This window comes from Stegostoma tigrinum, chromosome 8, assembly GCF_030684315.1.
Source record: "Stegostoma tigrinum isolate sSteTig4 chromosome 8, sSteTig4.hap1, whole genome shotgun sequence".
NCBI lineage: Eukaryota > Metazoa > Chordata > Chondrichthyes > Orectolobiformes > Stegostomatidae > Stegostoma > Stegostoma tigrinum.
The window spans coordinates 49120216-49147609 of NC_081361.1; the positions used below are offsets into that span (position 1 = coordinate 49120216).

Here is a 27394-nt window from a genome sequence, read left to right on the forward strand (position 1 = left end):
TTCCCCAATGTAGAGGGAACCACACTGGGTACAGTGGATGCAGTATACGACATTGGCAGATGTGCAGGTGAACCTCTGCTTAATATGGAAAGTCATCTTGGGGCCTGGGATAGGGGTGAGGGTGCTGGTTTCTCCAGCATCTGCAGTTCCCATTATCACTGATACAATTTTAACCTCAGCATATCTTTACTGCTGGTTTTGCAGTTTTCCCAACTACGAACAGTCTGTGGGTAGGTTGGATTCCTGTTTCAGATATTTCAAATTTTAACCTCTGATCTAATTCCAACCCACCCATTTTTTGAGTTAAGTTTCAATTTGGAGTTAAGAATTAATTGTCGTGCAACCAGAGAGCTCTGTGGAGAGGGACAAGATTCTCACAGGCCAATGCTGAGGAAAGCACTTTGTCAGATTGTGCGCGGATTGACATGTCAGGCCATCTTTGGCCAGACCCTGACATAGTGCACCCAAATGGTGCCTGTATGTCCTGTTACCTTTGCCACTGACTGCACTTTCAGTCAGAGAATAAACCTCATTCCTAGGAGCTTTTCACTGTGTGCAATGCTGAAAAAGCTGATCAATCACACTTGTTCGTTTATTCAATGGAGTTGTCAAGAGTGCACTATGAGGTTGTGGACTTACTCACTGAGGCTGGTGTGCTTGATTGTAAATGTTTCGCACCCTGCTAGGTAACATCGTCAGTGTGCATCTGGTGAAGGGTCGGTGTTGGCTCGCTAAACAGCTATTTTTGCCTTGGCCCGCAATGTTCTTGTCTGTACCACATCAGTCTGTTTCCTCGCCTCAGAATTCCCGAGCACAGTTCCCATCTTCATTTTGTAATTGCTGTGGGTTGCCAACTCAAGACTGAACCAGACACTCATTCCTGATTGCCTCAGGCCATTGAGGAAGAATGCTAAACCACCAGACAGGATGCAGCGCCAATTTATTGCGACGCTGCCTTGTAGAAGGATACTTAAGTGCAGAGAACATTCAATGCTTGCTGCCATATTTTAATCAGAACTGATGAGATCACAGCATGATTTTCTTTTTAATTGTTCATGGGATGTGGGTGTCCCTGAAACCAATAATCAGTCTTACGCTCAAGATGTTGGTCTACAGTTAGCATGAGTGATTTAAATACACATGTTTCCAAAAACAGAAATTAGTAGAAGTGATGACGTATTTGAGGATGTCTGTAACAAGGAGTATCGCCTGTATCGTAAGAAGGATCGATCTTGAAAGTGAAGAAATGATATCTTCTTGACGCGTGGATTTTAACAACAAAAGAAATTGCCGATGCCCACGGGATTCCTTATCATCCCACATGCTGTGAAATATATTGAACAATTAGATACAATTGACAGTAGAATATCGGTTGCAGCATTCCTGAACCCATTTGTCATCACATTAACCTGGCATGGCCCAAACAAACCAAGTCATAGGTGCAAAAGTATGAAGTGTTACGAAGAATTATATAAAATAATTGAAGTACATTTCATCCCGTAACTCCCTGATTACTGAATGTGATATGAATGCAAGGCTGAGTGAAGAAATAGTTCACTGCTCATTTTATGATGCCAATAGAAAATTACTTCTTGATTGCACCATGGAAATCAACCTCTGATCTACAAATAATAACATGAAAAGAACAGGGAGAGATTTTGGAGATATAAATTCCAAAATATAAGAAATATTAGCTGCATTATATCTTGGCCTGTAAAAATAGGAGAAAAATAGGGTCAGGAATGCTGAATTTGAAATTCACTTCATACGATTTCAATAAAATCGTAGAGTTAGGACAGCAGACATAGTTTTAAAGGCTCCAGGGGCAAGTAGATGAGTTCTGGGAAGAATAGATTGAATAAGGATAAATAATTAACATGAAGAACTAACTTGTAATCAAAATCCAAAACAGATATGCCAGCCTTTGGAATGAAGAAAAGACAAAGCGGCATCAGATAAATCTCCAATTCTAGTAAAATCATTCAAAACTAATTCAAGAAACCACACTGCTTGAAAAAAACCTGATATCAAAACTCATCCACTTACTCAAACAAACAGTGAAACACTCATCTGAAAAAGTTCATTTTACTATAGAATAGGCAAGATAACATTTCCAAAAAGTCTGTATCTGAGCTAAAACTTCTGATGCTATAGTGAACTTGGTACCTATAAAGCAAGACGAAAATCAGACAGTAGAAATATACTGATACTAAACCATTGTGCAGTTGGATGCATGAAGACTGTAAAATGAAATTTAAAAGTACAATATATAACTCGGAAGAAACAATCATGGAATGCTTTCTTTGTAGAGCTGTAGGCCATGAACAAACTGTACTGGATGAAAGGATGCTATTCAATGTTTGTCAGAAAAAGAACTTGACATTATTATGGGGCCATTAATCATGACAATCGAGTAAACCCAATTGTACATAAGAAAAGAACTTTTGACTGGATACAGAAACTGTATGACACAATTGTATTCTGTCGCTGTGTAGCCATGCTTTCATGCACAAGAGGAAGTCAGAAAAAATCTTGAAAAGTTGTGTCATTCCAATTCCACTGCCTGAGAATACAAATTGGAAACTCACTGTCAAATATAGAATTCAACACAAAACACTAAAAGCAGCAAAAATTTACAACTTGCCAGTCACTACTCAACTTGTCTGGGATACAGCAATTCTGCTAGAAAAATTAACCTCTGATAGGTAATGTGAGGAATATTGGTATTCACTTGAAAATAATAAATGCAAATTGTCACTGTCACTGAGTGAAAGCGATCCATTTCTGTTAGTGATGCTAAGTATGCCAGCACCTTCCTGTGATTCCTACTTATGTAGGTTAGAGGGAAAGGAGACAGTCAGGTGGGACATTGCAGTAAACAGCTGGGGTGGAACAGTGAGATAATACGGTGTGAAGCTGGATGAACAACACGGGCCGAGCAGGAAAGCTTGACGTTTCGGGTTGGGACCATTCTTCAGGGGTGGAACAGTAGTGTTTTCCCTACAGCTTCCTTCCTGTGCTGTTGAATATTAGATACCAAAAGGCCCCAGATTCTGTCTGATCAGGGTTGATCACAGTTTGGCAGTATTAGAGAATATAAATACTTTCAATGCTCATTAATTAGGGAGGTGAATAACCATCTGAGCTTCCCTTTACGGGCTTTGGTTGAGCAAAGAATTTACCCCTGTTATGATGCCTTCCACAGTCAGTCTCTGGATTACTCATCCAATGACATTGACACTACTCTGCCAGCTCAAACATGCATTTTTCTAAGGTAGCCAAGTGTAACTAACTCCATCTGAAATACATATTGCACATAATGTTACATAGTCACAATAGAGAATGTTAACATTTTGCTCTAAGCAATGAGAGGAGCTACTGCTAATGTCTCAGTGAGTGAGACACTCTAAGATACAATTCCCAGAACTTTATTAAATCAAAGAGGCTGAAAGTTGGGTGCTGCAGTTTTCCTCAGTCTGCTGTTGAGGCCAGCAATTTAACATCCACCTTCCTGATAGCTACCCTGTGACACTTGGCAGAGGTATCAAGGAAGTCAGTGTAAAGGAGAAAGTATGGAAGTCTAAATCAGAGTTACTTTTTATGTATGTGAACGTATGTGAGAGTAACGTTGGAGAGTTACAGCATAGGCTACAGATTATAAGGTATTCAGAAAAGGAAGGAAAGGAGAAGCGGCAGAATTGCTTAAGGAATTAATTGCAGTGCTGGAGAAACAGGATAGAACATAGAACAGTACAGCACAGAACAGGCCCTTCAGCCCACAATGTTGTGCCGACCATTGATCCTCATGTATGCACCCTCAAATTTCTGTGACCATATACATGTCCAGCAGTCTCTTAAATGACCCCAATGACCTTGCTTCCACAACTGCTGCTGGCAACGCATTCCATGCTCTCACAACTCTCTGCGTAAAGAACCTGCCTCTGACATCCCCTCTATACTTTCCACCAACCAGCTTAAAACTATGACCCCTCGTGCTAGCCATTTCTGCCCTGGGAATGATTCAGAGGGTCCAAACACAGAATCAATTTGACCAGATCTAGGGAACAAAAAGGGTACAATTACATTCCTAGATGTGGTGTTCCGCTCAACTAGTGGAACGGATGTAAAAGAACAGATCTGCAGGGAAATTACAGAGGGATGCCAACATTATAGGATAGTTGTAATGGAGTTTATTTAGTTCATTTCAATTACTCAAATGTACACTAGGGTACTCATACTGTACAGTGCAGTGAGGGACAAGTGCTCCTGGACTGCATTCAGGAGAGCTTCCGAGAGCAGGATGTTTCAAGTTCACCAAGAAAGGGTGCACTGTTGGACCTGGTTCTCAGAAATGAGCTGGATCAATTGGATAAGGTTCAATTCGGGAACATTTCGGAGACAGTGATCATTGTATTATAAGGTGCAGGATGATGGGACAGAGCGATGTGCAACAATCCAGATTGAGGAAAATCAGCTGGTGGAGAATAGACCTCAGTGGGGCAAGAACAGAGCTGGGCATTCGTGACTGGAACAGGAAGTTGGCAAGAAAAACATTAACTGAATATTGGGCTACATTCAAAGAAGAGATGGTTTGGGTCTGGTAAAGGTATATTTGCTCAAATGAGAAAGATAGAACAAGCCAATCCAAAGCTCCCTGGATGACAAAGGAGGTAGAAATTAAGATAAGGAGAAGAAAATGTGCTTAGTACAAGTGTCGATATAAAATAAACAGAACCAACAGGAATATCAAATTTTCAGGAGGGCAAGTGAGAAAGCAAATAAGAGAGACAAAGAGGAATTATGAGAAAAGACTGGCAGGCAACATAAAGACAACGCCCAAAGTTTTCAATGACTGTATAAATAGTAAATGAGTAGTAAAAGGAGCAGCAGGGTCGATTAGGGATTCACGGGGGGTATAATACCTGGAGGCAGGGGTCATGGCTGAGGTGTTAAACAAATTCTTTGCATCTGTCTTTATCAAAGAGCGAGATGTTACCCAGGCCATGGTGACAGAGGCGGGAGCTCAGTCGCTAAAATGATTCAAAATTGTTCAGGCCGAAGTGTCAGATAGACTATTGCTACTCAGACTTGACATGGAACTGGAACCAGATGCAATGCATTCAATGATTTTGAAGAAAGTGAGAGTGGAAACTACAGGGGCACTGGACACAATCCTTCAGTCTTTCCTACACTTAGGCAAGGTGATGGAAGAGTGGAAAATTGCAAATATTCTGGCCCTGTTAAGAAAGTTTGTAAGGATAATCTCAGCAATTCCAGACACCAGTGGTGGTGAAGCTCATAGAGGCAATTATTCAGGATACAGATAGTTATATGGATAAAGGTGGGTTGGTTAGGGAGACTCAACATGAATTTCTAAAGGTAATGGTCACGTTTAACTAACTTGCTGAAGTTAATTGAAGAAGTAACAGGCGCAATGATGGCAATGCTGTTGGCCTGGTATACATGGACTTTCAGAAGGCGCTTGATACAGTGCCAAACAACAGACTTGTGAGGAAAGTTATAGGTTACGGTATAAAAAGAATACTAGCATCAGAGATATAAAGTTGGCTGAGTGATAGGTAACAGAGATGAATCAATGGATATTTTTTGGGCTGTAGCAAGGTTTAGTAGTGCCATTATCCATGGGTCGATGTTAGAACCCTGGCTTTTCCTGATATGTATTAATGATTTGGATCTTGGTGTGCAGGGGGCAATTTTGAAGTTCATAGATGACACAAAGCTTCAAAGATTTGTAAACTGAGAGGAAGACAGTGCAGAGGTCCAGAGGGATGTAGATAAGTTGATGAAGTGGGCAGATACTGCAGATGTGTTTCAATGTAGAGAAGTGTGATGTGGTGAAAGACAAACATGGAAAGACATTCTAAAATAAGGGTGCACTTCTAAGTGGGGTGCAATAGCAGAGGGACCTGGGTATATATATATACACAAATCATTGAAATTGGCAGGACAGGTAGAAAGAATGATAAGTACACAGTATCTTCAGCTTTATTAATAGGAACATAGAATATAGAAGCAAGGAGACAATGTTGAACTTGTGTAAGACACTTGATAGACCTCATCTGGAGTATTGAGTATATTCCTGGGTGTCATATTATAAGAAGGATGTGAATACATTGGAAAGAGTGCAGAGGCACTTTGTAAGAATGGCTTCAGGATGAGGATCTTCAGAAATGAGGATAGATTGAAGAAGTTGGAACTGTTCTCCTTTTGCAGAGAAAAAAACTGAGAGGAGATCACTTAGTTGTCTCCAAAATCATGAATGGGCTTGATAGAGTAGATAAGGAGAAACTGTACCCACTTGTAAGAGAAACAAGAACAGAATGGCACAGAGTTAAAGTGATCTGCAAAAGAAGCAAGTGTGATGTGTGGAAAAGCTTTTCACTTATCAAGTTGTTAGAATATGGATGTTTATTTCGATAAAAATAAGGTTCAAGGGTATGGGGAAAGAGCAGAACACAGCACCAGGTAATGATGGTCATTTAACAGGTCAATGTTGCACAGCGGGCCAAATGGCCTCTTCCTGTGCTGTCACACTTATGCGTTTCTGAAAATATGCGGAGGAAAGAAAATACAAAATATCTGCACAAAATAGGAAAAGGGTCAATTCAAATTTAAGGCTAAAACAGAAATAAAGTTTAAAGCAAAACCTTACCATTTTTAAAGTTATTTGGTGACGTTCTACACATTCATAATTTGCCTAGTATTTATATTTAGTTGGGCTTTCGATATATGGGCATGAGGTAAGCTGGGTAAATCACACTGATTGCCTGTTTCTCATATCCAGACTGAAAGGTAGAACATGGTGGTTGACTGCTGCACTTTTTCATCTGCTTTATGAATTAAGATTATATGAAATATACTCATTAAATGTAACTAGAGCTGGAGTTTCACTTTTGTCGTTTTATGAAATTTCAAGTTTACTGCCTGTAAAGAATGTATTTTACCTTCAACAACACAACAAAAACAAAGTTGCTGGAAAAGCTCAGCGGGTCTGGCAGCATCCTGAGGAGGGGTCACCTGACCCGAAACGTTAACTCTGTTTTCTTCCTTCACAGATGCTGAGCTTTTTCAGCAACTTTGTTTTTGTTCCGGATTGACAGCATCCGCAATTCAATTCGGCTTTTATCGTGTATTTTACCTAGTTCCTCTGGTGCCATTTATTTGGAAAGTAATAGGTAGTCTTTCCAGCAGAGGGGGCCATTGTCTGCAAATTAAATTTTACGGCACAAAACATACCAGTGATAGCACCTTCAAATGTCCGTTCCGTCATTCCTTGCTCGCACCTTTCTGCAATATCGGAGAATTTCGTAATCAGGTTCTGCTTGGTTGGTGCAGTGAATTATTTTGAGTTTGGGAAAAGGCAAATAATTGCATGAATCTTATTTTTTTCAGTCCTTTTTTAATTCTCACTTTTCTGTCGCAGTTTCTCCTGACAATAATAATCAACCTCTTATTTTAATCTTGCATAGAACGTGGACATCAGTGGCTACGGCAGCATTTACTGCCTATCCTTAATGGCTCTTGAGAAGATAGTGATGAGCTGCCTTCTTCATCCAGCATTGTACTCAGTGTAAAAGCACACCCACAGTGCTGTTTTGTTCCAGTGACTGTGAGGGAATGGTGAGACAGGCCCAAGTCAGGATGATATATGACTTGGAGCAGCATTTGCAGGCTGTGGTGTTCCCAGGCATCTGCTGCCCTTGTCATGCCGGGTAATTAGGGTTACTCTCTCATTAGAGAAACGATTGGTGGTGGTTTTACCTGAGGGTCACTGCACCTGAAACGTAAACTCTGCTTTCTCTGTGCAGATACTGCCATGTTTCTCCGGCAATTTTTGCTTTTGTTTCAGATTTCTAGTATCTGCAGTATTTTGTTTTATTATAATAGAGATCACAAGTTTGGAGGATTAAAGACACACGCACACTCTCTCTATCTTACACATTCTCTCCAGCTCTCACATGCACTCTCTCTCTCTAACACACATGCAAACATACTTTCTGTCTCTCACACATACTCTTCCTCCCTCTCACCCACATTCTGTCCCTACCTCTCTGACACACATTCTCCATTCCAAGTGCACGTGTTCTGTGTCTCTCCTTCTCTCTGTCTTTCACACACACGTTCTCACACCCACACTTCCTCTCACACACACACACCCCCCCTACTGCTAGTTTGTTCTCTCTCTGACTCTTGTGCTCACACATTTACACTTCCATTTTTCTGCTTTCTCCTGTACTCTACTTAATGTCTCTTAGATCGAGGTCTGAACTTCCTTTCTTTCATTTGTACTTTCAAAATCTGTCACAGCATATTTCTTGACCTCGAATCATATTAAACAAATCTCAAATCTTTTCTACATCCTACCAGCTAATGTCCTGCCATGTTCTTTCACAACTGGCACAAGCTGACTCACTCACCACTTCCCGGTGCTGGGACATTTGGGGACTAATATGAGTGAGGAGGAGTTTGGTGAAGGTGATGACCCTTCAGCTGCCTTAAGCTTTGCTGTAGCTTGGTTTCTAGACTGCTCTGTGATTGTGATTTAGGGACAGCTCCCAGAGGATAAATTAATATTTTGAAGGATCTTCGTGAGGTATTTTTTCAAAAGCCTCTTTTTATTTACTTGTTACACAGAAGGAGATAGATGTGTAGACTAGAATCATAGAATCCCTTTAGTGCAGGGACCTGTGATAGGGTTATGACCCTTCGAGTCGGCACCAACCCTCTGAAGAGCATCCCGCGCAGACCCAAACGCCATCCCTGCAACCCTGCCTCTCTCATGGCTTACCTACCTAACCTGCACATCGCTGGTCACTACGGGGCAATTTAGCCTGGCCAATCCACCTAACCTCCACATCTTTGGACTGTGGGAGGAAACCTATGGGGAGAACATACAAGCTCCACACAGACAGTTGCCCGAGGGTGGAATTGAACCCGGGTCCCTGGTGCTGTGAGGCAGCAGTGCGAGCCACTGAGCCAACATGATGCAGTCATGTACCATCTGCATTTGTGTTGACCTTTGACATTTCTGGACTTGGACAGGAGGAGAATGAGAAGAATTCATTAATGTTCTCAATAATTATCACCCACCTGTCTTGCAGCGACCACCTTCCTTCCCCACCTCCAGCACCCTCCTTCCCTCCCAAACACGCCTGCAGCCTCTTCTCTTCTGTCATTCGCCTTGCAGTCCCCTCTTCACTTCCTCAGACTCCTTGTCCCTTCACCCCTTCTGCTGCCTCCATCTCTTCCCCAACCCTTCTTAAGTTCTTTGCTTTTTGCAATAGCTTTAGTAGGGACGTTGGCACATCTGGTTTCTTCTGCATCCCTCAGTTCACATCTCAATGTTAATCATCCAATCAATTTTGTCTCCTCTGTTTCTACCCTCAGTTTCTCTTTTCCCTGTCACTGGAAGAAAGCTGTTTGTTCTTCACTTCCAGTGTCTGAACTTGCCCCACCTTTTTGATTTATTTCCTTGTTTTCTTGCTAATAGACAATCAATTGAATGGTGACAGTGTATGATTTTACAATACTTCCATTAAATAGTCCATGATCATGACCCAGTAACAGCCAGACTGAAAGGTGAATTTTACCCTGTCAATTTAGTTTAGGTTCAAACCTGAAAGCCAGAGGAGGCAGGATGATGACCGATCAGTTAATTCACCACTTGGTCCCATCCTGCTGTTTATTTGAATTTGACTGTTTGTTTTTGACTCTTTAATCATAGAAAGTTGATTAGGAGTGTCCTCCAATCTCCAACTAGGTGATGTTGTCCAATCCAGTCCTGGAAAATGCAGTCAATGTGGAAGCTGTAGAGATGCTGAGGGAAAACCCAGCACGTTATCGAGAAATGATTTTGGAATGTGTTCGAACCAGCAGACAGCTTAATGAAAGTAAGAGCTTTATTGTCATAAATCACTTAAATATTTATACAGTGAAAATATAACCCATGTAAACCCGGGTTTTTATATATGTGAAGGGGCATAAAACTGAGTCAAGGGAAGGAAAGTCATTTCTGAACTTAAAATTACAGACATCTTTTAAAAATGCCGAGGGGTAGCTGATGGCTCAGTTGATGTGTGAAACTGATAAGTACTGACCAGCAAGATCCCAGGATTGATCCTCAGTTCACTTTTGTTCATGGGCTTGAGCTGCTGTGGGTTACACAAGGGGAAAACTAACCAGCACTGTTATTAATTATCATTATTAGAAGTCCCTAACTGGAAAATGCATGTACCTCTGCTGAGGACAGTTTAGATTTGGGTGTGGTGTTCAAGAGAGCAAATATTAATGATATTCATTCTCAGAAATTCCACTTGACAGAGGTCATAGAAAGGCTTAAAGAAAAAGAGGAGAAATTTGATAGAGGAGAAAGTAAACATGTCTCAAAAATAAAACAAATGGGATCTTCAGTTCTAATGTTGCTTTTTGCTCTCACCCTCAAGCAAGAGATTCAACCGATTCCCTCATTCTCGCCACCTCTTACCTTTAGATTGTCCTTCTCTAACTCTCCCTTCTTTTAGTGAAGTCTTCTCACCTTTTAAATTCAACAATGTTCATTCCACTAATATCTATAACAAATCAGCCAGTTCCCAACAGTTGCCTGATTATATCCCTTACCTCACCATTTCCAAGGAGGATTGCTTTCTCCCTGGTTTATCCATGTCTATCATTAAGTGCCGTGATTATGCCGTCTCCAACTCAGGAACTTCCAAACGATCCTCCTTGTCCCTGAGGCAAGTGCTCCTTTTTCCATTGCACCCAGGATCTTCAATGGCAGCCACCCTACTTTCCATGCAGTTTCTGCTGTGTCCAACTTCTACAGTGAAACATTCGACCTTGTTCCAGTCTTCTGCCAAGCCAGACACCACATCCGACAGAAATGTGTGTTCGTTTCACTGCCCCAACATGATCCCAATCAAAAACACTGTCCTTGAGGAAGAGTCAATCTTGTGGTGGGATGTGTGCAAAGAGGGGAAATGGAAAGAAACTAGGGAGCATTGGGCTTTCAGAGGTGGTGGGACGAGGATTGGAAGGTTTGATTTTGATTGTTTTGATTTTATTGTCACATGTACTCAAGTACAAAAGTACAGGAGTGCAGTGAAAAGTGTTGAATGTCGCCATTTGAGGCATCATCTTTGGTACAGGTAAGATTGGTTTGGTTTAATAGGCAAAGAAATGGGGGAGAGTCAAACAAGCAACTGAATGATTCAAGCTCTTTAGACTTGTTACACAGTCAAAGTAGTGGAAGAGGGCTTGAGGGTTGGTGTCAAAGGCAGACCTGTTAATGGATGACTGTGCCAGGTATACTGAAGCTTCTGATTCTTAGATTTGAGGCCCCGTTGTTTTCTTTCTTCTTTGTGGGTTGGGGAATGGAATGGATGGAAGGCAGTGAACATCCTTGGTTTGATCCAAGTGGAATTAGCTGCTCTCAGATAGGAACAGCAGTTAGTTTCAGCAACACTGGGATAGAGAAGAAGGAAAATGAGCCCCCATCCAGGTTTCCACCCTTGATCCTTATCCTGAGAGCTCAGAAGGAAGATGCATGTCAAAGAGGATTTAGTACAATTGAGATTACTCGCTGAAGTTTATACGCAAGGCTTATGCTTGAAAGTGGTCTTGTTAGCAGGTATTACACAGCTCCGAGTGCTGGGAAAAGGCTAGCCCATATACCGCTGAGAAGAACTCATCTATTCATTGAAAATAACGTAAATGAGATAGGAGCTGCAAGGAGAGAGATTTAGGGGTATACACAGTCACAAATCATTAAAAATATCAACACAGATGTTTCAGAGATAATGGGAACTGCAGATGCTGGAGAATTCCAAGATAATAAAATGTGAGGCTGGATGAAGACAGCAGGCCAAGCAGCATCTCAGGAGCACAAAAGCTGACGTTTCGGGCCTAGACCCTTCATCAGAGAGGGGGATGGGGAGAGGGAGCTGGAATAAATAGGGAGAGAGGGGGAGGCGGACCGAAGATGGAGAGTAAAGAAGATAGGTGGAGAGAGTATAGGTGGGGAGGTAGGGAGGGGATAGGTCAGTCCAGGGAAGACGGACAGGTCAAGGAGGTGGGATGAGGTTAGTAGGTAGCTGGGGGTGCGGCTTGGTGTGGGAGGAAGGGATGGGTGAGAGGAAGAACCGGTTAGGGAGGCAGAGACAGGTTGGACTGGTTTTGGGATGCAGTGGGTGGGGGGGAAGAGCTGGGCTGGTTGTGTGGTGCAGTGGGGGGAGGGGAGGAACTAGGCTAGTTTAGGGATGCAGTAGGGGAAAGGGAGATTTTGAAACTGGTGAAGTCCACATTGATACCATATGGCTGCAGGGTTCCCAGGCGGAATATGAGTTGCTGTTCCTGCAACCTTCGGGTGGCATCATTGTGGCAGTGCAGGAGGCCCATGATGGACATGTCATCTAGAGAATGGGAGGGGGAGTGGAAATGGTTTGCGACTGGGAGGTGCAGTTGTTTGTTGCGAACTGAGCGGAGGTGTTCTGCAAAGCGGTCTCCAAGCCTCCGCTTGGTTTCCCCAATGTAGAGGAAGCCACACCGGGTACAATGGATGCAGTATACCACATTGGCAGATGTGCAGGTGAACCTCTGCGTAATGTGGAATGTCATCTTGGGGCCTGCGATAGGGGTGAGGGAGGAGGTGTGGGGACAAGTGTAGCATTTCCTGCGGTTGCAGGGGAAGGTGCCGGGTGTGGTGGGGTTGGAGGGCAGTGTGGAGCGAACAAGGGAGTCACGGAGAGAGTGGTCTCTCCGGAAAGCAGACAGGGGAGGGGATGGAAAAATGTCTTGGGTGGTGGGGTCGGATTGTAAATGGCGGAAGTGTCGGAGGATGATGCGTTGTATCCGGAGGTTGGTAGGGTGGTGTGTGAGAACGAGGGGGATCCTCTTAGGGCGGTTGTGGCGGGTGCGGGGTGTGAGGGATGTGTTGCGGGAAATACGGGAGACGCGGTCAAGGGCGTTCTCGATCACTGTGGGGGGAAAGTTGCGGTCCTTAAAGAACTTGGACATCTGGGTTGTGCGGGAGTGGAATGTCTTATCGTGGGAGCAGATGCGGCGGAGGCGGAGGAATTGGGAATAGGGGATGGAATTTTTGCAGGAGGGTGGGTGGGAGGGGGTGTATTCTAGGTAGCTGTGGGAGTCGGTGGGCTTGAAATGGACATCAGTTACAAGCTGGTTGCCTGAGATGGAGACTGAGAGGTCCAGGAAGGTGAGGGATGTGCTGGAGATGGCCCAGGTGAACTGAAGGTTGGGGTGGAAGGTGTTGGTAAAGTGGATGAACTGTTCGAGCTCCTCTGGGGAGCAAGAGGCGGCGCCGATACAGTCATCAATGTACCGGAGGAAGAGGTGGGGTTTGGGGCCTGTGTAGGTGCGGAAGAGGGACTGTTCCACGTAACCTACAAAGAGGCAGGCATAGCTGGGGCCCATGCGGGTGCCCATGGCCACCCCCTTAGTCTGTAGGAAGTGGGAGGAGTCAAAAGAGAAGTTGTTGAGTGTGAGGACGAGTTCAGCTAGGCGGATGAGAGTGTCGGTGGATGGGGACTGGTCGGGCCTGCGGGACAGGAAGAAGCGGAGGGCCTTGAGGCCATCTCCATGCGGAATGCAGGTGTACAGGGACTGGACGTCCATGGTGAATATGAGGTGTTGGGGGCCAGGGAATTGGAAGTCCTGGAGGAGGTGGAGGGCGTGAGTGGTGTCACGGACGTAGGTGGGGAGTTCCTGGACCAAAGGGGAGAAAATGGAGTCCAGATAGGTGGAGATGAGTTCGGTGGGGCAGGAGCAGGCTGAGACGATGGGTCGACCAGGCCCGAACCGTCAGCTTTTGTGCTCCTGAGATGCTGCTTGGCCTGCTGTGTTCATCCAGCCTCACATTTTATTATCTCTCAACACAGATGTTGCTGGGAATGGAGGATTTGAGTTATAAGGAGAGACTGGATAGGCTGGGACTTCTTTCACTGGAACATAGAGATTGAGGGGTGACCTTATAGAGGTTTATAAAGTCATGATAGATATAGGTAAGGTGCATGTCAGGTGTATTTCCCCTAGGGTGGGGATTTCAAGACTAGTGAACATATTTGTAAGGTGAGAGGAGAAAGATTTAAAACATATGAGGGGTGACTTTTTTATATATAGAGTAGCTCGTGTGTGGAACAAATTTCCAGAGGTAATAGTGAATGTGGTTACAAATACATCACTTAAAAGACATTTGGATGAGTACATGAAAGGGAAAGGTTTGGAGGGCCAAATGCAGGCAGGTGGGACAAGCTTAATTTGGGAACTTGGTCGAACTGTATGACTCAATCAGTCTAAGACAGGAAACATGCTGAGATGGTAGCAGTGGGGGAGAACCACAAAAGGCTGTAAATGATACAGAAGGAATGCAATTATGACAGGAGGAATTTGCACTCTGTGGTTAACATGCAGGTATACAATACATATGTATTGCATCTGGCTGTTATAGACCAGCACCTCAGTATTAGTACAGGCTTCACAGTTGGCATGCTGGAAGTGGGATTTTCATCTGGCACCTTAGTTCAGTAATATAAGGTGGAGATTTTGGGGAAAAGGCAAAATAATGTGACATAGTTGTTTCTTTGTAGTGATACTGACATCTCTCAAGTTTACCTTTGTCCCTCAACAGCTGGAGTTAAGGTAGAAGCAGAGAATTTTCCTGTGACTCATTTTGAAGACCAAGTTTCCACACCAACTTGTGGCAAGCCTCTAACGTGAGTAGATAAAGAGAATCCAGATGTCAGTAATCAACATTTGGATATTCCATACCCACAGAACTGGGTTCATCTCATGAAACCATAATAAATTTGATGAAATAAGAATACTCATGGATATTATATTTTCTGGGAACCACCAAGACCCTCTGAATACATATTTTAAATCCCCGTTTTTACAGTAAGATTTTTGTTTTGATTTTCATCATTTTTGTCTTCTGTGTTTAGGAAAGTGCATTAAAAGCATTCTTGGATTAATGGTGTAAAATAATTGTTACTAAAACAAAATGAAAATGACTGAACATGCTAATTCAGTGAGAAGCTGGATGTAATTGATATACTTGCAAGATGTTAGCAAAGCAGCAAGAGCTGAAAAAATATAATAAATAGTAACATACCAATTACAAACACACAAATTTAGCCTGCTCATCCATTTAATAAAATTGTGGCTGATCTAATTATGCCCTCAAATCCAGATCCCTGCCTATCCTGATAATCTTTTACTCCCTTGTTAGTCAACAATCTATTCCACCTCTCCTTTAAAAGTATGTAATGACCCTGCCTTCAATGCTGTCTGGGCAAGAGAGTTAAGTTAAAATGTTTTCTGACACTGAGAGAAAAAAATTTCTTCCATTCCGCCCTCTGAATGGGAGACATTTCTTTTAAATTGTATCACCTGGATCTAAACTCTCTCACAAGGGAAAACATCCTGTCAGCTTCCACCTAGTCTAGCTCTTGCTGCATTATAGATGTTTCGATAAAACCATGTCTCATCCTTCTAAAATCTAATCAGTACAGGCCCAGCCTATTTAATATTTCCTCATAAGATAACCTCCCCACTGTAAATATCAGTCAAGTGAATCTTCACTTAACTACGTCTAATGGATTTTAATTCTTTCTTAAATAAGTAGATCAAATTGTATGCAATGCTCCAGATGTGGTCTCTCTAGCATTCTACACATCTGTAGCAGAACATCCTTACTTTTATAATCTATTCCCCTTGACAAATTCCACTTCCTTTCCAGATCAAGTGCGTACTAACATTTTGTGTTTCGTGTACCAACACATCAGATTTCTGTCTGTCTCAGAGTTCTGCAATTTCAATTTGGCAATAAGTAATAAGCTGCTTTTTTGTTCTTCCTGCCAAAGTGGCCAGGTTCATTTCTTCTCAAATTATACTTAATCAGTCAATTTTTTTACCCATTCCCTTCGCCTATCTATACCCTTGCAGACTCCTGTGTTCTCTTCACAACTTACTTTCTAACCTTAATGTTGCATTGTCAGCAAATTTAGCGAGCATGCGCTCAGTCCCTCTATCTGAGTCACTGACATAGATGGTTAACCATCAAGGCCCCATGGGGCACCACTCATTGTGGCACATCACTCGCCACATCTTGCAGGGCCTGAAAACATTATGCCCTCCCTCAGCTTGCTTTTTGCCAATCATCTTCTATCCATGGCAATATGTCACCTCATCCATCACAAGCTCTTAATTTGTGCAATACCTCATCAGTTGCCAAGTTGGGAAAATCAGGTGAGGTCAGCAGTAAGACGTTCCTTGATGTCAACAGCAAGAAGTTCCACTTTCCAATTGAGTGTTGAACGGCAAGACATGGATCTGGCTAGTGAGAGGTCCAATTGCATATGAGTTAATCTTCTCACATTTATATGCACTATCCTGTTTTCTCACCCATTGGATAGAGACAAGATGGCAACAATTCCCCATTCCAAATGCAGAACTGTTACTTGGCTCCTCTGTCCTTCCAGCTTGGACCGCAATCAGAAAAAATTTGAGGCATAGTCCATGGGCATGCACCCTGTTTACAGATATTGGTATGGGCCGTATACCAGCCTCACACACTGTCATGGCACATCACCAGTCCAAGTGCAAGACAGTTCTCCACTTCAACACTGCACTTGGAATCACACTGGCACCTTTCAGTGCAGTGCTGCTTCTGCTGCTGCAAAGACATTTTGCACGCCGGAACAAGAATCAATTTAATTGATTGGACTAAGTGCATTTGAGGGCTCCTCATGTGCGCTCCTAGTGAGCACTCACATTTTATCTACTTGAATGCTCAGGGCATTGCCCTACCCTGCTTTTCTGAATGTTTCTCCCCCACCCCAGCCAGAGCTTAAAGGCTCACAGGACTTCTGTCTCCTCTTGCCTTTTAGCTTGTCACAGTTGTCAGCAGTCATTAGTGAAGATGGTGGGCATGTTACTGTATGGCACCATGCTATGTCAATCTCACACCCACACCTAGCACCAGTAGCAAACACACTATGTGTGTATCATCCAAATCTCAAGGTCTGAGGGCAGTCATCCTCAGTTAAGATAAGGGAGATATCGTCAGTTAGTAGGGGTGAGTTCCTGGTGCAAGAGTTCTGCATTTTGTTTTCAGATCAAAATGTTGCATCTTTGTGTCATAGCATCAGATGCCAGGAGTTTTAAAGGACCCTGTCATGGTGCCAGAAGGCCTGCTCTGGAGGAATGTCACAACAGGTTGATTAATAATATTTATAAGAGATCTGGCTATTATCTCTCTGCCTGTAGATTCTGTGCCTGTGCACTTACCTGCATTTCACCTGACAAAGGAGCAGCGCTCCCCTAAAAGCTTGTGATTTCAAATAAACCTGTGGACTGGTGTGTGTCTTCTGATTGCCCAACCCCGTCCAACAGCAGCACCTCCACAAATAAGTTGTGGGGAAGGTGATAAATCATGCATGGGAAAGGGACAAAGTGACTTAGGAGGTCATTGACAGTCAGCACCACTCTGGTTTCACCATCTGGTTCACTAATGTCCTTTAGCGAAGGAAACTGCCATCCTTAACTGGTCTGGCCTACATGTGACGCCAGACCCACAGCAATGTGGTTGACAGTTCACTTAATGATATGTTTGGGGCTCGGGGGGATGTTGTTAATCTGTTAAATAGATGAATTGGGTGGTAACATGAGAAGGGGTTGTGGGGCTGTCCTCTTAGCCACCTAGACAATGCAAAAGACAAAAGGAGAGAGTCCATCATGAGCAAGAGGCAGACGTTTGGTCATGTTAAGAGTACATTCACTGTGGTAATAGTGGGACAGCAGCACAGCAAAGGGCAATGTTTTTGAATTGGTTGCTGCGACCTGATGGTTTCGGCATTGCTACTTGGGCAGTCAAGGTCCTCAAGTAGCAGGACCTTCTCCTCAGTGGTGAGAAACTGAATGTCAGGCACCCACCATCCATCTTGGCTCTCTCCACCCTATTAGAGCTGTTTATTTCTGAAATGAGGGAAAATGAGGGACTGAAGGAGCTAAAAGTGGATTCATGCTGGTGCATGTGCGGAGAAGGTGGAAAAGCTTTTCCAAGTGAGGAGGCAATGGCCAAGTGGTATTATCACTAAACTGTTAATCCAGAGACCCAGATAATGTTCTGGGGACCTGGTTTCGATTCCCACCATGGCAGATAGTGAAATTTGAATTCAGTAAAATATCTGGAACTAAGAATCTAACGATGACCATGAATCTATTGTCGATTGTTGGAAAAACCCATCTGGTTCTCTAATGTCCTTTAGGGAAGGAAACTGCCATCCTAACTGCCATCCTAATTTAGCCAGAGACTTTTCCCCAGGGCAGGATTGACTGCCACGAGGGGTCATAGTTTTAAGGTGTTAGGAGGAAGGTATAGAGGAGACATCAGAGGGAGGTTCTCCACCCAGAGAGTTGTGAGCGCATGGAATACTTTGCCAGTGGTAGTCGTGGAAGCAGAGCCGTTAGTGACATTTAAGCGATTGCTGGACATGCACATAGACAGCGGTGAATTGAGGGGAATGTAGGTTAGGCTATTTTAGTTTTGGATTAGGATTATTCCACAGCAAAGCATCGTGGGGCGAAGGGCCTGTACTGTGCTGTACTTTTCCATGTTCTATGTTCTATATGTGACGCCAGACCCACAGCAATGTGGTTGTCTCTTAACTGGCAATAAATGCTGCCAAGCCAGTGACACCCTCATCCCGTGAATGAATAAAGAATAAAAGAAGGAGGAAACACAGAAGCTGTGGAGGGAGAGGAATGATGACAGCAAGCAATGGAAGATGTTGCATGTAACAGTGGTAAACTATGAGCCTAGATCGGAGGTGGGTGTAGTAGCAGAGATAGCATGTATGAGGTAGTAGAGAGAATATAATGGCATTTACCCTCGTGCAGCAGAGAAGGTCATTTACATTGTTTTGTTGGGCATTCCTCCAAACTGTGGGTACTGCACTGATCTGGATAGCAACTATGGTCTAGGCTGGCAGGGCCTACTGCTCCTGGGGGAGAAGGACAGCACCTCCTCTGCACCCACCCATCTACCAAGTCCTCGAGGTCCTTATCGGCACAGTTTCCCTCCAATGAGTATGTTTAGTACAATTCACATGAAGCATGTGGGGCAACTCCAAGCCTGCTCGTGTTTGACCTGGTTCACAACTGTGGTTTAAATATGGGGACACCTGAACCAGGAATCTCGGGCAGTGCAAGCAATGGGGAGTATTGCCGCCTGTGGCAAGAGAGGTACCAAAGGTATGTGGTGTGTAGGTGATGAGGTGAGTTTGGTAAGATAGAGTGAGGAACCTCACTGAACCTCGTGTACAGAAACTGTCCATGTATTTGACAAACCCTGTCCCTGCAGCTCAAACCTTCCAACCCTCGCAACATCGGTGTAAATCTTCTCTGAACCCGTTCAAGTTTCACAACATCCTTCTTAAACAACTTCAGGTCAAATTCAGCCCAATTTCTATTAAGGCACATAAAAGCAAATTAAACAAAGAGAAGGTATGCATGTTTAAGAGAGAGCAAGTGAAGTAAAAGTGACAACAAGAAATGTAGGGTAAGAAGTTTCCATTCTCCATCAATCATTCAAATCTGAGATTAAGGGAACAATTTAGACGTACCGTGCTGCTAACAATATAGTTGTTCTCCAATTAACAGGACCACTTTTTTTTGTTGTATCTAGAGGGTATCAATCATGTAAGTATCACCATTTCATGTCCATGCATATATTTCAACATCTTTCAGTGGTTCTAGAGTAACAGATTTATATTTCAATATTGGTGACCTTTGTTAACCTCACCAGTATTTCTGCAGAGAAAAATGATTCATTTTTAATCCAATATTCATCTACTCCCCTTTTTTAAAAGAATGGGTACAATTTGCTGAAAGTATCCTCACTTGAATGTCAGGAAAACTGGTTAAATCTTGATTAGCAAAATAGTGACTGGTATTTATTCAGATTTTATTTGATTTCAGCATCATTTTCACAGTAATCTTTTCAGAACTGCATATCTGTGAGATCTGGACATATGATCTAATTTTTAAAAACTCCTGAAGCTTGTCTCCATATGTTTATTATTTCTGATGCTCAATAGCTTTCCCTTAAATCTCTCAAATTTTAACCTATGCTGAGGCTTACGAGGTCTTCAGATTTCTTTTGCATTCTCTTATCCAAGTTGTTGCTCGGGGTTAATTGTGGTTTGCAGAAAATAAAAATGTTAACCCTTCAAGCACCACCATTTGAGTGATGTTGCAATCATTCAACAGTTGAGGGACATGGGATCTTTCTTATGGTGTAATGTCATTGTTAAGTGGCACTTTGAACTATTAACCCATGGGAAAAATGTATTTTTTTCAAAAGAAGATGGACTTCTTTTGAAAATTTCCCGTTGGCAAATTTATGACTTTGTGATTGTTGCTCAGTCCTAGAGATATGCAGCATGGAAACAGACTGTTCAGTCTAACTTGTCCGTGCCAACAAGATATCCTAAATGGATTTAGTCCTATTTGCCAGCGTATTTTGCTCATACCCCTCTGAACCCTTGCTACTCATATACCCATCAAGATGCTTTTTAATTGTTGTAATTGTACCAGCTCCTCCACTTCCTCTGGCAGCTCAGTCCATACATGCACCACCCTTTGTAAGAAAAAGTTGACCCTGATGTCCCTTTTAAATCTTTCCTCTCTCATCTTAAACCTATGCCCGCTAGTTTTGAATTCTCACTCCCCAGGGAAAAGCCCTTCCCAATTACCCTATCCATTCCCCAGCCTATTCACCCTCTCCCTATAGCACAATCCCTCCAACCTTGGCAACATCATTGTAAGACTTTTCTGAACCCTTTCAAGTTTCACAACATCCTTCTTATTATCAAGGAGACCAGAATTGCACGCAGCAGTTCAATAGTGACCTAACCAACATCCTGTACAGCCGCAACTCCTACACTTAATGCAGTAACCAATAAAGGCAACAGACCAAACACCTTCATTACTAGCCTATCTACCTGTGACTCCACTTTCAACAAAGTATGAACCTGCACTCCAAGGTTTCTTTGTTCAGCAGCACTCCCCAGGACCTTACCATAAAGCATATAAGTCCTCTGATTTGCCTTTCCAAAATGCAGCACCTCACATTTATCTAAATTAAACTCCAACAAAAGAGCCATTTCCTCTCTCTTTGTAAATCCTGTCCTAAACAAGACATCAAAAGCTGCAATTGTGTCAGTGATAATGGGAACTGCAGATGCTGGAGAATCCAAGATAATAAAGTGTGAAGCTGGATAAACACAGCAGGCCAAGCAGCATATCAGGAGCACAAAAGCTGATGTTTCGGGCCTAGACCCTTCATCAGAGAGGGGAATGGGGAGAGGGAATTGGAATAAATATGGATAGAGGGGGAGGCGGACCAAAAATGGAGAGAAAAGAAGATAGGTAGAGAGGAGAGTATAGGTGAGGACCAGCCCATTTCTTCCCCTCCCCGCACTGCATCACAAAACCAGCCCAGCTCGTCCCCTTCCCCCACTGCATCCCAAAACCAGCCCAGCCTGTCTCCGCTTCCCTAACCTGTTCTTCCTCTCACCCATCCCTTCCTCCCACCTCAAGCCGCACCTCCATTTCCTACCTACTAACCTCATCCCGCCTCCTTGACCTGTCCATCTTCCCTGGACTGACCTGTCCCCTCCCTACCTCTTCACCTATACTCTCCTCTCCACCTATCTTCTTTTCTTTCCATTTTCGGTCCGCCTCCCCCTCTCTCCCTATTTATTCCAGTTGCCTCTCACCATTCCCCTCTCTGATGAAGGGTCTAGGCCCGAAACGTCAGCTTTTGTGCTCCTGAGATGCTGCTTGGCCTGCTGTGTTCATCCAGCTTCACACTTCGTTATCAAAAGCTGCAAGACAGCTATCTGTGCTAATCCTTCTGATTTCCCTTTCCTTCCTCTTATCAAAGCTTTGCCAGACTATCGTCCAAAATTAAGAAGCCACCTGCATGCAAGGTCACTTTCCTACCAATATATTACTGTATAATTCAGTTAATTCATGCAGGTAAAGCAACAGTTGAAAACAGTTTCATTCAATGCTCCGCATTTTCTGTTTTTGGTTAAAAATTTTAATAAAAGGTCCTCTGCCTAAGTAAATTATAGTTTGGATCATGCACAACAGGAAGTTCAAACCATGTTTGGTACTATTTTAAATGATCTTGGACTATGTAGAGATAAATTATTCTTTGTCCAAAATATCCTCTATTGTATTTCAGCTGTCCTTGATCATGTGTTTTTCTGCAAAGTTCTAAATTCTCTATATTCATTAGCACTCCCGATCTCTTGTGTCCCTGCAAGTCAATTTGAATATCTTGATTCCCACTTTCAGATCTCTTCATCATCAACCACTCTGGACCTGTACCTTTCCATTTCCCAGGCTCCAGCTCTCCCTGTGTTTCTTCGTCAGGAGACTAATCATTCATTGACTACTCTATATCCTCTAGAATTCCATCCCAAAGCATTGCTGTGTTCCTGTTCTTTTGGTGAGCAAGGGTAAATGGCGTAGTGGTACAGTTGCTGGGTTAGCAATCCGTTCAATGACGTTCCGGGACCCTGATTAGAATCCCATCATGTTGATGATTGAATTTAAATTCAACAAAGATCTGGAATTAAAAGTCAAGTGATGGCCGTAAAACCTTCTCGTTCACTGATGCCCTTTGAGGATGTAAAACTGCCATCCTAACTTGGTCTGTTCTACATGTGACTCCAGGCCCAGAATGTGGTCCTAATTGCCTCTGAAATGGCCTAGTACGACACTCAGTTGGATCAACTGTGCAATGTCTCAAGAAAAGGATGGGCAATGTGGCATTGACCTAGGCAATGGAAACAACAATGACAAACTCAGCCTTGTCAACCCTGAAAAATTCTCCTTAACAGCATTTTGGGGACTAGTACTAAAACTGGGAGACTGTCTCACACACTAGTCAAGCAGTGGCCTGATATAGACACACTCACAGAGTCGTATCTTAACCACATTAGTGATAAAAGTTGGTGAAGTTTTTACTAACCTCTGGAGCAATTTGCTGCACCTTTTAACTAAGTTCCAAGCTTCATGGCGAGCTTCTCACTAGGGAGGAAAACAAAACTGCAGATGTAAGTTAGACAAACAGGAGGCCGGAAGAATACAGCAAGCCAGGCAGCATCTGGAGGAAAGGAGAAGTCAACGTTTCGAGTTTTATCCTTCTTCAGGACAGGATGTGGGGGTAGGGGAATCTGCAGGTAAAGAGAGAAGGGTTAATTAGGGAGAGGGAGTTAGCAAACTGGTTGTGGTAGATAGACACTGTTAGTAGGTACAACCTGGTTGGTTGATGGGAGGAATGAATCTGGTTGGTAGCCTGACTGGAGGGTCAGTAAGTGGAATGTAAGAGAGGAGGTGGGGCTGGCAAGGGGAGGCAGGGGATGGGTGGGAGGTTTATTTGAAATTGGAGAGCTCGATGTTGAGTCCTCTGGACTATAGGGTGCCTAGGCAGAAGATAGGATATTGTTCCTCAAATTTGCATTCTGAGTTGCTGCAACAATGGAGGATGCCGAGGACGGACATGCTGAAGGGGAAGTGGAGCCGGGGGTTGAAATGGACGGTGGCCGGGAGGTTAGGCTGGTCATTTAGGCCCAGGCAGAGGTGCTCAGCAAAACAGTCACATAGTCTATGTTTGGTCTCACTGACGTAGAGGAGACCACATCGGGAGCGCCAGATGCAGTAGACTATGTTGAAGGCGATGCAGGTGAAACTCTGTCTCACCTGGAAGGGCTGTTTAGGGCCCTGGATGGAAGTGAGGGAGGTGGCCTGTGGGCAGATCTTGCATCTTTTCCAGAAAAGCCTGGGTACTGTGTAATGAGAAGGGAACCATTGCCAACCTAGCTGTACGACATCCCTTGGGGATAAATGACCATAACGTGATACAATTTTTTAACAAGATGGAGAGGTAGTTGATTTGGATACTAAGATGCTGAATCTCGATAAAGCAAACAATGAAGAAATGAGGTGTGAGTTGGTCTTGATAGATTGGGGAGAGTAGATAGGCAATGGCAAACATTCAGGAATGCATGGAGACCTGCAACAACTGTTTATTCCTGTCTAGCACATAAGTGAAATGGGGAAGAGGGCCAATCGATGTCTTACAAAGGAATTTAGAGACAGTATCCAATCTAAGGAAGAAGCATACATACTGGTCAAGAAAAATATTATCTCTGAGGATTGGAGGCAGTTTAGAATTCAAAAAAGAAGGACCAAGAGATTGATTAAGAAGGGGAAAATGCAGTACGAAAGGAAGTTTGCAGGGAATGAAATTAATGACACCAAGAGTTTCTATAGATATTTGAAGAGAAAGAGATTGATGAAGACAAATGTAGGTTCCCTACAGACAGAAATGGAGAAATGTATATTAGGGGACAAAGAAATGGCTGAGCAACTGAATACATACTTTGGTGCTGTCCGCTCATAAGAGAACACAAATTAGATACCAGAAATATTGGAGAATGCAAGATTTAGTGAAAAGGAAGAATGGAAGGAGATCAGTGGTGGTAGAGAAATGGTGTGGGAATAACTGATGGGATTGAAGGCAGTTAAATCCCCAGGGTCTGATCATCTATATTCCAGATACTTAAGGAAGTGGCTGTAAAAATAGTAGATGCATTCGTGGTCAGCTTCCAGGATTCTGTAGATTCTGGAACAGCCCCTGCAGATCATTGGGTATCTAATGTCACTCAACTATTCAAAACTGATGGTAGAGAGAAAGGGAATTATTGACCAATAAGCCTAACATCGTTAGTCGAGAATATTCTCAAATCTATTATCAAGGACTTTATAGTGGAGCATTTAGAAGGCAGTGTCAGGATCAGACAGAGTTAACATGGATTTATTAAGGGGAAATCATGCCTGACAAATCTGTTAGAATTCTATGAAGATGTAACTGGTAGAGTTGACAAGGGGGAGCCAGTTGAAATGGTATATACTTGAACTTTCAGAGAACTTTCGACAAAATCCCTCATGAGACATTATTGCACAAGATTAAAGTGCAAGGGATTGGTAGAGATGTATGAGATGAACAGGAAGCTGGTTGGCAGAGAATAAGCAAACAGTAGGAATTAATGGGTCCTTTTCAAATTGGCAGGCAGTAACTAGTGGGGTGCCATAGGGTTCGGTGCTGGGACCCCATCTATTCACAATATAGATTAATGATTTGGATGAGGAAACAAAATGTAGCATCTCAAAGTTTGCAGATGATGCCAAGTTTGGTGGGAGGGTGTACTGTGACAAGGATGCAGAAATCCTTTAGCATGATCTGGACCGATTGGCTGACTGGGCAAATCAGTGGCAGATGCAGTATAATTTGGATAAATGTGAGGTTATTCACTTTGGTAGCAAAAATAAGAAGGATTCAGGCAGACCTGAATGGCTGTAAAATGGGAGAGGGGAGTGTGCAGCGGGACCTGGGTGTCCTTATGCACCAGTCACTGAAGGTAAGCATGCAGGTGCAGCAGGTGATAAAGAAGGCAAATGGTATGTTGGCCTTCATTGTGAGAGGTTTTGAGTACAGCAGCAGGGGTGTGTTATTGGAGTTATACAGGGACTTGGTGAGGCCACACCTAGAACATTGTGTGCAGTTTTGGTCTCCTTTTCTGAGGAAGGATACATTTGCTCTCAAGGGAGTGTGGGAAAGGTTTACCAGGTTGTTTTGGGGGGATGGTGGGACTGACGTATGAGGAGAGATTGACTGGGTTAAGGCTGTTTTTTCTAGTGGTCAGACGAAAAGTGGTGACCCCATAGAATCTTATAAAATTCTAACAGGACTAGACAGACTAGATGCAGGGAGGATGTTCCTGATGGTGGGGTGTCCAGAACCAGGGGTCATAGTCCAACGATACAGGGTAGACCATTTAGGACAGAGGTGAGGAGATATTTCTTCACCCAGTGAGTGGTGAGCCTGTGGAAATCATTTGCACAGGAGGTAGTTGATGCCAAAGCATTGAATGTATTCAAGAGATGGCTAGATATAGTGCAAATGGGATCAAAAGTTATGGGGAGAAAGCAGGATTAGGCTACTGAGTTAGACAATCAGCCATGATCATGATGAATGGCAGAGCAGGCTCAAATGGATGAATGGCCTCAACCTGCTTCTATCTTCTATGTTTCTATGTAAGTTTCCCTCCAAGCTACTCACCATACTGACTGAGATGTTGTACTACATAAGATAATTTTACAGCTAGTTCTCCTATACCACAATAGTTGCATTCTTGTGTGACTTCACGCTATAGAAATTCTCCAGAGAAAATAGCGTTACAGGGAAATTGCTGTACCTGCTCAGCAGAAAGTTTGCATAATCCAAACAGCACCACTATTCATCAATCGTGTTGCAGCCAATTTGCGTTCACGAAGTACACGTTACAGCAAAGCTACCTGTATTTGAACAGAACTTGAGTTCACACTTTATTGTTACAGCTTTATTTCAGTCAGCCACACTCCATAAAATTCTTATCCCACTAAATACTGGCTCCCCATATTTATGCAAACAATTCCAACCCAATTAACTATTAGTGAATATATTATCATTTGTTCCCTAATTTCAATAAAGTCTCCAGACCATATTAGGCGATATCTTTGGGAACATATTACAGCTAGTTCAGTGACACTGAGTCTAGATCCTAGAACTTCCTGAAATTTTGAATGTTGGTACATGAAATGGTCTGCAGTGTTTCAAGAAGGCAACTTTCACCACCTTCTCCACAGCAGCTAGACATGGGCAATAAATGCTGGAGCAGCCAGTAATACCCACATCATATCAATGAATTTTTGAAACAAGTGCCTTTGAAGTTCTCCTCCTTAAGGCCATAAGGCTGTAAGAAAAACGAACAAGAGTAAACCATACGGCCCTTTAAGCCTGCTCTGCCGTTCAATATGATCATGGTTGATCTGACATTCCTTATGCCCACTTTCCTGCCTATTCACCATTACCCTTGAGTCCTCTATTGATCAAGGATTTATAAGTTATCATTAACTGTGCCTTTGCATCTCTTTCCTCACACCAACTCCTGCAGCCCCACTGAAAACTTGCTGTTCACTGGTCAAGAATGGCACTTGAAAAATATCTACTTGGCGAGGTTACCGAAGTGCTGTTGGTAACAATATGATAAATTTATGTGAATCGGTGCCTTCAGAAGGGAAGGGAAAAATTGATTGAAAATAAGGTCTTTGTGTTATTCTATAACCTTTGTCTTCCCATGTTTGTCAGATTCCCATTGTTTGTAATTAACTCTTTTGTACCTTCCTCTTTATAACATGAGGATTTCTGTCCGCATTGGTTCCTTTTTGATCATTTTGTTAC

At 43.1% G+C, this 27394-nt stretch overlaps 1 protein-coding gene across 3 annotated transcripts in view; it reads left to right on the forward strand.

Moving 5' to 3' along the window:
* The window catches only part of LOC125456511 (ubiquitin-conjugating enzyme E2 U-like), a 59788-nt gene that overhangs the window by 14801 nt on the left and 17593 nt on the right, over positions 1–27394 (forward strand). For all 3 annotated transcript variants that reach the window (XM_048539684.1, XM_048539683.1, XM_048539685.1), the window contains 2 exons: positions 9782–9911; positions 14663–14747. In XM_048539684.1, coding sequence (XP_048395641.1) covers positions 9782–9911; positions 14663–14747 — 215 coding nt within the window. The remainder of the gene's footprint in view (positions 1–9781; positions 9912–14662; positions 14748–27394) is intronic.